Below are 11017 nucleotides of genomic sequence, written 5' to 3'. Positions count from 1 at the left end.
GGGCTCCGGGGAAAGCTGGCCTGGGGAGGGGGCGACGCCTGCCCCGGCGCCCGGCTCGGCGGTAACTGCGAAGAGGCAGAAGGTGGCACCTAAACTTTTTCAAACAAATGCACCCTTCAAGCTCACTTGGTGTGAGTCTTTACCTCGTCTTGCTTGCTGGTGTAAGATGTATTTTTCCTCTTAGCTCTGTGCCTCTGCGCTGCCGCTGGCAGCCAGGGATAAAGCAGTAAAGTGGGACGTGTAATCCAGGCAAGCTCTGATACGCACCTCTGCTGTGGCTGCATTTATTACATTGTATTGATTTGTCGGCAAACCCTGTAGGGGTTTTAGATGAAAATTTACTTGTCTGGCTTGATCTCAGGGGTTCATGTTCAGATTGAATCAATTTCTAAGCCTGTGACTTTAGCAGGAAAGACAGATAAATAAAATTTCCAGATATTTTTAAGATGGGGAGAAGGGAAATGAAGTGTGGTGGCTGTTTGGAGTTTTCTTTGAAGTCTCTCTCTTCCACAGGAAAAGGGAAAATTTGAGAGGATAATTGAAATATCTGCAGTAACTATCTGGATCTAAGCTTTTTTTTAAAGAAACCTGAAGAATGAGACGATGCAATCTATTTTGCACATGGAATTACTGATAATACATTCATAAGAGCATTATAAAATCTTTACTTCAGGGTAATTATTAATATATCTATTTTTAATAGATAGAACTGTGCTGCCCATAAAGGTGTACAAATGCATATTTTATTTGCTGACATAGCTGTAAAAGGCAAAAAAAAAAATCCCTGAAGTAGAAGGCATCAATAATACTAACTTATAAGCAAAGTAGCTGGAAAATTGTATCCACGGTGTTCAGGAAGAGTATGTAAATTGAAACCTAATGTTCTACTGCAAATAGAGAAGGAATTCATACTTCTTGAGAGAAATACAAGAAAATAAGTGTGACACCTCAGGTATTTGTGTATATACTATTTTGTTATATGATACTTAAAAACGACACAGTATTAAAGACCAGCTGTAAATTTTCCCTGCAATATATAAGAGGTAATTACCTTGAGCTATAGGTTGAAAAATAAAGAATTGAAGTACTTTTGGAAGTACTTTACAGTGATATTACAGTGCAATATCACTCCAAATTTTATCTTACTGTTCAGCCAGAAAAATATTTACAGTGTAAGTGGGTTTCACTTCTCCCCTCCCCATAATTTTTTCCATTCCAGATTTCTTCCTCCCTCCTTTTTCACATTACTTGCTTTTTCCTGGGAAGTCTTTTTTTGTTGTTATGTCTAGAGCCTGACGTGTAGTCATTTATTTCTGCTGAAGAAGCCTAAACTTTGCATGGAGATCTCATCAACTTAATATCTCCCTCCAAAGCCTATATTTCAGCTAGAGAATCTTTGCAAAATAGTCACCTTCCATTGGTTGATAACAACGTTTGGTAATGTTGCAAATTTTTTTTATTTATTTATTTTTTTATTATGTGAACATATTTATCCAACTTGCTAATTGCTGTTGTCATTACCCAGGTTAAAAGTGTCTCCCAGGCACATTCTCTTTGCATCTTACCCATCCTTTGGCAGCCCTGAACCTCCTGTGCTCTTCTAGGAACTCTGGCTTTCTCTTTCTCTCAACCCTAACACTCACCCTAACTGAGGAGTGAGCCCTAGACAAAGCCCCCCAGCCACTGCCCAACTGAAAAATCTTTCACTGACAAGTTCCCTTTGCTCCCCACAGCTTCCTTTGGCAGCCCTTTGTCACATTGGTGGCAATGAATAAATCAGAAAAGAGGCTTCTGTAGGAAAAAAATTTACATGGTTTTATTGGGGTGAATTCCAGAGTCCAAAAAACTGCAGAAAGTGGACTTTTTTTTCAGAATAAATGTATGTCTTTTTGACTAAAACTGAATAAGCTGTTGTAAACAGGGTGAGATACCACAGGTCATGGAGTGAGCTGCCAGGCCCTTGGTGGTGCACATCCTGCTGGAGGTCCCTCTACTCCTGCTAACCTGGGTGGGTATTGGTGTTGTGGAAGGAGTCCGCAAAGACCGTCAGCAAAGTGTGCCCTCCTAAACTGACAGCCATGTGCTACGTGCGGTCTAGAAGCAGCTGCTTTGCCGTCTGCAGTATTGCCAGAAAGCTCTGCTTTTTACCTGTTGGCTTGCACAGCTTTTCAACTGCAGTTAATGAGAGTCATTTGTACACAGTTTGTGAGTGGGTTCAGAAGGTCACATGCAAAAGTGCTTTGGGTTCCTGTCTCCACATGGTCACCTGTGTACAGATTAGCAGTTTTAGCATGTTCCTCTGACAAACTGGGCTGTTCAAGTCAGCTCTGATTCCTGTGCTGAAATTCCTAGTTAATTACCTGGTTAATAGTAGAGTATGGACATTTTTTTAAAGCTTGACTGTACTGCATGGATAGGATTGCCTTTACACCTGCTAGAGCTAGTAGAAGTCAGTCGTGTGACTTGGATGGGCGGTTCAAATACAGTTTAATCACTACACGTTGCTCCTAAAATGCTCTTGTTTTGTTGTGTAACTAATTTAAAAGGAACCTAAACATTACTTTGGGAATAAGACCATATTAAATATTTTTGGGTTTGAATTCTGAAAAAAAGGTACCTTAAAACAAGCATGACCATTAATTCTTTTTTCCCTTGTATGCACTATACAATATTTAACTGTTACTGCTACTAATAGAGTTTACCACTGGTGAATTGGATGGCCATTCCTCCTTATGTCATGACTGAAATCTGGATACACATTAGGGTATGCAGGTGTTTTGGGTTTTTTTTGTCAAAGCAGTGCCTGAAAATTACTGACATCTGGCTTATTTAAGACAAGCAAGCCACTGTAGCCAAACATGAGTTAATGTTTTAATGTGGATGAAGTAGCCATGAGATGGAACAACAACCAAAGAAAGGTACCCATTTCTTTGCTGTTGTATAACACCTCACTTCTTTCACACCATTAAGAAGACAATAACCATACATTCTTGTTGTGACTTGAGATGAAACTTTTCATGGAAGTTCCCCCCTGCTACCCATCGCACATGAGGAAGCTGGTGAGTTTGTGTGGCTTGTTCTTTCTTCCATGCCCAGCTTGTTCTTCCACACGCTGATGTTGGAATCTTGACAATGGAAAAATTTCTCTCTAATATTGCAGTGGCACCCAGCCCCAAAGGGTCTCAGAGCTCACCTTGCATGAGGTGAAATTCCAAAGCAAAAAGACTGTCTTGAATTCAGCCCCTGATTTTATTAATTTCAGTATTTTCCTACCTGACAGCTTTTTGAATATAAATTCTCCGCCAGGACAATGCATCCAGAGATGTTTCCTTACTGATGGGATGTATGGTGGTATTTTCAGTCCCTCAGACTCAATCTACTTGCAAAAGACTTCTGGAGTCTGTTTGATTAGCTAGTATTTAAGGAAGAGCCCTTCCTTTTCTACACATTTCAGTGATGCCTGATGCTAACAAGTAGGACTCGCCAGTGGAAAGTTCTTCTTTTGTTCTGGAAAGTAAAGTACATGTACAAGCGAAGAATGTCACAAAACATTTCCTTCTTCTTATTCCCTTCAACAGTACCCCAGTTTAGCATTGCTTCTTTTTGTAGGGAGGTTGCAGAGGTGTGCTGCTCTTTGTGCTTGGGGTGGTTGACACAGTTATCTGCTGGTGTGTCATGAAAGAACCAGCCTGGTACACGGTTACAAGAGGCGGGTCTGACGTTCAGAGCAGCAGTGCACGGGCAGCTGTGTGGTATGGCAGCTCCTCAGGAGGCCATGGTGCTATCAAGGCAGTGGTGTAACAGCAGTGTCCATTGGGAGTGAAAACAGATGTGCCTCGGTCCTCAGCTGATGGAAAGGTTGAAAGGCGCAACTTTAACCATTAAAAACAAAAGCTGGAGGATGAACATGAGAGACAGGAAGAGAGGATTCTGCATATTGTGCACGACTGATATTGAAGCCTTTCAGAGGGACAGAAGGCTTTATCCTCTGTCAGTATGATCTGTGTGGTAGGACTGAACCTTTTAGGATGCAGTAATAGTGTATGATAGTATGTAGTGATAGCAGCTCCTTTCTCTGGAATTTTCAAAGCTTTTTAGGAAAACTGATTCTCCAAGTTCTGTTGCAAGAACAAAAATGTAGGTGTTGTTTTTGCACCATTCTTACGTTTGGGAAAATGGGAACAGAAATCTTATCAGATATTTAGATGTCCTGAACTGCAAACAGGCACGTCTATATCTTGACCTGTCTGGTCTGTGATAGTTAAGTTTATCTAGAAAGACTAGCTCCTGCCACTTTCTTCTGCAGCTTAAGACTGCATACTGAGATGATCCAACTGCTCAATATAGCAAAAAAAATGATGTCATAGAAAGAAAATAGGTAGGAATAGAGAAGGAAGGGTTAGGGATCTGAACAGACTTACTGTGCAGTCAGGCGAGCACTGAGCTGCTGCAAAGGAAGAAGAGAGTGGGACATTTTGGTAGCATATGGCCCTTTGATCACCTTCATCATATGGCTGAAGTATAGCTCGTGTGGCTGCACTCATGTTAAGAACCGTTTCATTTTCTTGACTCCCTCCCTGTGACTCAGGACAGGTCCTTCCTCCCCACTTCTGGCAAGTGTTTGAAGTACCTGCTGTGTCTGTTGTGTTCTCATGTCTGGCTGAGTAAGAGGGGGTTAATGAATGTGCAGCACTCACAGTAAGACCAGGTCTGGTGGCAGTGCTGGGAGAAAGTGCTACGATATGACTAATCTTAGATAACTGCATGCAAAGTGGATAAAATCTGAAAAAATTGTATTCTTCCATGTTTATTTTAAATCTCAGAAAAGGCAAATACATGTCTCTTTCTCTTCTCTTTTGGCAGAACCAGCTCCTTGCGAAAGGCTTGCTGTTTATAGAGGAGAAGGTTAAGCTGTGCGAAGGCAAGTATAGTAAGAAACCCATTTTGGAAGGGAGTTGTGCTTTGATGTTTGTCCAGACAAGTTTATTTGCATGGGTGGAAAGTGTACAGCCCTTTCTGGTACTGTCTTAGAGTGTCACACAACCTCTCAGGAGCCAGGTTGCACTGTAGCCCTTGTGAGGCTTAAGGGATGGTGTTTGGCTCGAATAGCCACGTAGCTGCAGCACTCCCACCAGCCACATCTTCACCACAAGAGAAGGAAAGTGGGTCGTGTGTGGCAGTTGAACCTGGGCCAAAAGCAGTTCTGGGCTGGACTTGGATCATGTTGCAAAACTGCTGAGAGCTGCCTTCTGCCTTTTATTTCTCAGTGTGATTTGCAGCTCAATGTAAGCACAATTTTGGTTACTGTGTCATGCTTTTGAGAGCTGAACTAACAGGCTTTGTGTAAATTTAAAGAAAAAACAGTCACTTGGACGGGAATGAAATCTTTCAGGAAAGAAGTTAATCACACATGAAGTTCTGTTCAAACCACTGGGGTACAGAAGCTTGCTACCGCAGAGCCTGTGGACAAAGGCCAGCATGGCGCAGCGACTCTCAGCGTTGGATGTGTGGGGAGTTAGTCACGTTTATTAACAGTTTGCTCAAGCAGAGTGAGCTGTCTAGAGAACACGTCTTTATTCAAAACTAGTCTGCCATTTGATTTGACCCAGTTTTGTAGCCTGTAGGGAAGATCCCTTGCTAATTGCCAACCTGCTGTGTCTGGGCCGTTAAATGCCAATAGATGCTTATAATTTCACATTGTTTGTGCTGGATTTCTCCGCGCTGTTCTTCAGCAAGTGACTTCTCCACTGGGCTAGCAGCGGACCCTGAAGGAGCTGTGCAGTTGCCAGCCTCCTGCTTAGGTGCGTACTTCTTCAGCACTGGCACTGTAGGGGAGGAAAAAGGGCAGACATGCATTTTCCCGAATGTGGGTCCCTGCCCTGCCCCTGCCAGCTCTTCAGAATGAGTTCTGCGCAGTTTGTCATAAGTTTGTTTTCTGTGTTCACATAAGACTATTCCAGTATCTGTTTTAGCATTATGAAAATTGAGTTCCAGTCTGTAATAAGCTGAGAGCTGCTCAGGAATACTTTGCAGGTGCTCAAGTGTTTTGGGTAAGATGAAGTTTCCCAGGCAGAGAGCAAAACCCTCTTCCTATGCCTCCCTAGTCTGAAGTGACGCTGGAGCCACTTTGCCTATGCAGGCTGGCATCTCTGCAGCAGATGACTCATGGGCATCTTTCTTTCATAATGTGTAGGCTTGTTTCAGGTCTTGTGGTCACAGCAACAAGAACTTCTTGTACATGCTTCTCAGTTAGCTCTTCCTGGAAAATTTCTACTGTCCCAGTACTCAGAGATGGAATAATGTTCCTGCTGCAGGGCATGGCAATGTCTTACTCTGTCTGTTTTTCAAATTACAGCCTCTTATTTTAATGTGATTTTTCTTGATATGATCTGTCAGAATCTCTTTCAATGCCTGTAGGATTTGTGATTTCTTGAAGAAACAAACTATTCCCCCTTCCCCTTCAGAAGAAGTGATTTATGGTGTTTCATTCTGGCTCCACACACCAAAGTGTTGCATTCCTGGGGAGGAGGCAGAGGAGGGAGAAATTTAAACATTCAGTTAGTCTGTTTCCTGTTGTCTTTTTCAGTTACAGTTGGCAGTTTCTTGGTAATGGGTAGCTGTTATGGGAGTGTTGGGTAGGTGCTTGTGTGCCTACAGTTTTAGTTTTGAAGCCAGCATTGTACCTGACATAGCAAAGCCTTAAACCCTCCTGCAGTCGTCGGACTGTCTGATTGAAAGAAAACGTCTTCAGGATCTGGTCCTGCTGGCTGTCTGCCCTCTGGCCATGCCCTAAGCACTACCCACTGGCAAGCACAATGAAAGTCCATGTGGAAGTCTCTAGATGGAGAAAGCACTTCAGTGCATAGCGATAAGGCTCTTTTGAGTTGCAATTTTACGTGTGTTCCAGTTCCCCATGTAGGGCCTTTAGTCACCTTGAGGCTGAGACTTCAAAGCTGCCTTGAGCATCCCTCTTCTGTTACTGCTCCTTGAGGCTTGACTGCTTGTGAGCTCCAGCTGAGGCTCTATGGAAGGTATCCTGGAAAATCCTTTTGTCAGAAACTTGTGTTATTAAACGTGGGTCTGCATTTGCACCTGAAATTTCTGGGGAATGTATCTAAAACTTGAAAAAACATAGCAAACCTTTGGCCTTTGGGATGGGAAAAAGCTTAAGAGGCTTTCTGCCCAAATTCTGAGGAACACATAGCTCTGTAAGTCAAGCCTTTGAGCATGATGTAAAATGTCTATTCAAACAATTATGTACAGTAAAGCTTTTTTTTTTTTAATAATAGGCTTTTGACCACAGTCGTATTCCTGTTGTGGGAATCGTGAGTTGCATAACTTAGTCTGCCTTCACTTTAAATACCCACTTATATTTGGGGATGTGTGTTTGAGTTGGAGTCATCTGAGGGGTGGCCACAACTGGACTTCTTTCGGGAACCTTCCCAAGTGCCACGTTTGAGAGGAGCGCAGTGGCTTTGTGGTTCATCAGGGTCCTAACTGCTGTGTCTGTGCTTGGGAGTGGGGGGATGCCAGAGGGGCACAGCTCTTGTAAATGGTCTGCCTGACTCAGTTACTGCAGAACAGTTGATGTTAGCTGTGACCTGCTGGTTTTAGACTCAGCTGCTAGCGTGCAGACCTGCTCCCATGCTAGTTGAGCATGCTAACGGTGGGCTGCGAGATTACACAATCATTTGCTGCGGAGTGAAAGCCTCCAGGTGAAGAGGGTCTTCACTCTTTTGTTGGAATTGGTCTCATATTTTGCACAGAGCTGTCTTTGCAGTAAGTGACAGAGCAATTTATGATCACAGCCTTGTGTCTCTGTCAGTTAAGGTGAAGCTTAGCTGGGTGATGTCCAGTTTTGAGTGGAAACTGTGAATGTGAAGGGTGGGTTTGTAACTCTTTTTGTGGAAGTAGAGAGTGGTGGGACAACTACTTGATTTTAGTGTCCTTGTCACTAAAGCTTTTGCTCCCGATCTCTGTTTTCGTAGGTGAGGATCGCATTGATGTCCTGTCTGAAATCTGGGATCACTATTTTACAGAGACTATTCCTACGCTCCAGGCAATATTCTACCCAGTCCAGGTAATCTTAATTATAATTCAGTATTCAGTCAGGTGAAGCAATGTAACTGCAATGTCTGCTAGTGGCACGTGGAAACTTCTCTTCTGTTCCAGCAGCACAGTTTGTCTGGTGGCTAAATAGGTGGCAAAACCATTCAACTAAGTCTGACAGGAAGTAGAGTTTGCCCAAGTCAGCATTAATTGTATAAGAAGGGCAGCTAAAATCTACTGGCAAGCACAGTGTTTTGGGCTGAATTTATTCCCATTTATCTACCCTCTGTCTGTGCTTAAACACAGCTTGAACACCCAAGCTATTGGACTATAGACTAACTTGTCTAGACTGAAGCTCTGGGCCATTTGCATTTATAGTTCTTCCATTTTTAAATTCCTGGGACTTTGTTGGTGCAGATGACAACACTGACAACTTGTCTTCAGAAGGACAAATCTGAAGACTAGATCAGGAACAAATGTGTTTAACTTACCTTAACTACTTTTGGAGGGCTTATGTCCCAGTTGTGCCTTTGAAAAATCCTTTGTTTTTTTTTTTTTTAAGCTTTAATAAGGGGACAAGTAAATCTATGGGTAGAGGATGAATGAACACCTTTATGTAAGACCTGTTTACACTGGGTATTTTGAAAGCTGAGTATCCCATCAGAGTGTTGAGCTGTATTGTTTTTTCATGTAGATTTGGTCAGGGTTTCCAAACAAGCAATCTAATTACCTCTCCAGCCTATTTTGATCTTTTCTTCCATCAGAAGAAAAGAAAAATGTACCTCATGAGGAGACTGACATTCTTGGAAATGCTAGCCTGCTTCTCTTGACTTTTGCCTGTTCCACAGGACATGTTTTCTGGAGTCTTTTTTAATTCTTTTTCCCTTGTATTGTTTGAAAGGCAGCAGGTAAAGCTTAAAGGTTGCCCTTTTCCTCTAATCCCAGTAAAGCTGGCATTTCCTAAAAGAGAAAGGACTTCTGTAAGGACAAACACTAACTTTTCTACTGTGTTTATTTTTATTCTTTCCTTGCTGCAGATGCTTAAAGGTAGGTGTTTGGCAGGTAAAACTGCGCAATTATAATATCCCCCCTTTCTCTCCTTTTGCAACTAATTTTCAGTGAGGGAGTGACCTAATCCATTTAAGCTGGGGTTTGTCTACACTATCTGTGCACTGTGGAAACAGCTGAGCTAACTGTGTGTCATACCCACTGATGCTAATAATTCTGCCACTTATCAGAAAAATTTACTCCCCTGTTATTAAATGTCTCTAATGAGAAACAACAAAAGTTACTGCACAATGGGTGCAGCTTTTGGAAGTAACTTGGTGGTAGTGGTGAAAGTGTGACTATGGGATGCTGAGATTCTTTGAAAGCATAACTTTCTTCCTGTATTTGTCTTACAATATCCGAGTCACTCAAAAATATTTCATAGAAGCTGTTAAGTTAGGGAAGTACTGCCATTTTACAGTTGAGGAACTGAAAGGTAACAGACAGCATATTTAAAGCTTTGTAGGCACCTGAGTCCTACACAAATATATGGATTTAAACCCTCTAAATACATCCAAGAATCTGACTCTGAATAAGCTGCCCTAGGCTACAACAGAGAGAGTTGCTGGTGCAGCAAGAAACTGAATCAAGATTGCTCTTATCCCAGGCCAGTGCCCTAATCACAAGATCGGGCTCTTCCTACAAATGGGGAACTGTATGTACCCATTTATATGGTGTGTCACCACATGTGAAGAGAGCTCACCTAGCAAATATCTCTTTCACCAAGCTGCAGTTCTTCATGTGCTACTCTAGTAGATGGGAATGTCAATTTGTTGTTGGTTCCCCATCCTTTGCTGCAAATGTCAACATTATTATTTAGTTGTGCTCTTCTGTGATACCAGCAACCGCCCATTCAGAACGAAAGTCAGCCAGATGTGTGAGCGTATGTTACCGAAGGTGGTAACTGGAAGTAACTTCCCATCTCAGCTAAGTTTAAACCCGAGGCTCATAGCTGTTGTAGAAATATGACCTTTAAGCAGCCAAGTTGGTTAAATTGCTGTACAGAGGGAAACTGTGTAAACAGGTCACTGGCTTTTGTATAGCTGCAGCTGTTGGTAACTACTTCGTGTGGAAAAAGAATAGCAAATCTTGTTTTGTTTGGCACAGGAAGATGCTTGCATTTTGAAATGGGGTATAAAGTTAATGGGACTAAACTGCATGATACAAATAAGAAATGTGCAGCTGCTGAAATAAAATTCAGAGATACATACTGGTTTTTCCATGTTTCTAAACATGCAGTGATGGTTTAAGACAGATGATTTGCTTTTATTATGGCCAAGCTGCCCTCCAGACCATTTGCTTTAATTCATATTTACGTATTGATAATGTTGTTAATTATGACATTAAACCCATTATGAATTAATGATTAACTGCTGTTAATTCTTTCCAGCTAAATATTTCCCATGTTGAGTGTGTTATGGAGACCATAAAATGGTTCCCAAACAGACTGCAGGGCAGAGATTAATGTGCTGGGAAGAACAAGGGAAACTGTTCAGGCTGGAAAGTGCTGGTCAGGGCTGGGAGGAAAATTTCTGCTGTTAAGCTGCAGTGGGGCAAGAGAAAGTCATGTGGACATTAAGCCTAGCAGAGGGAAAGGCGGTAACACCAGAATGCCGAATGAGTCCAGCTGTGTTTAAATATGCTGAGAAATATTATGTCATCTTCCTCTGTTAAGCCTGCTCACTTGTGGTGTTGATGTAAAAAAGTAACTGAGAGGACACAGAGCGCCTTGTGGTGGAAATGAAAGCTGTTGCTTTTTTAAATTATGTACCAAAGTACAAGCAGTCTCACTAGCTTTGCTGTAGCCTAAATGCTAAAGTTTGTAATGGACTGAATTGTAGATTTTGGTCATATCAGCAAGGTCTAAAGTGCAGATGTAGAGCAAAAAGAAAATCCAGACCAGGGGTAGGCTTAGTTAAGG

General features: G+C 42.1%; 1 protein-coding gene across 1 annotated transcript in view; it reads left to right on the top strand.

The window, feature by feature from the left end:
• The first annotated feature begins 4836 nt into the window (after positions 1–4836).
• The window catches only part of PRR5L (proline rich 5 like), a 15356-nt gene continuing 9175 nt past the window's right edge, over positions 4837–11017 (top strand). Inside the window, exons 1-2 of the mRNA XM_010283641.1 lie at positions 4837–4921; positions 7989–8080. Of these exons, the coding sequence (XP_010281943.1) occupies positions 4837–4921; positions 7989–8080 (177 nt within the window). The remainder of the gene's footprint in view (positions 4922–7988; positions 8081–11017) is intronic.

Source organism: Phaethon lepturus, unplaced genomic scaffold, assembly GCF_000687285.1.
Source record: "Phaethon lepturus isolate BGI_N335 unplaced genomic scaffold, ASM68728v1 scaffold8003, whole genome shotgun sequence".
Lineage (NCBI taxonomy): Eukaryota > Metazoa > Chordata > Aves > Phaethontiformes > Phaethontidae > Phaethon > Phaethon lepturus.
The sequence above is the reverse complement of the archived record's forward strand: the minus strand, read 5'-3'. Positions and strand labels throughout refer to the sequence as shown.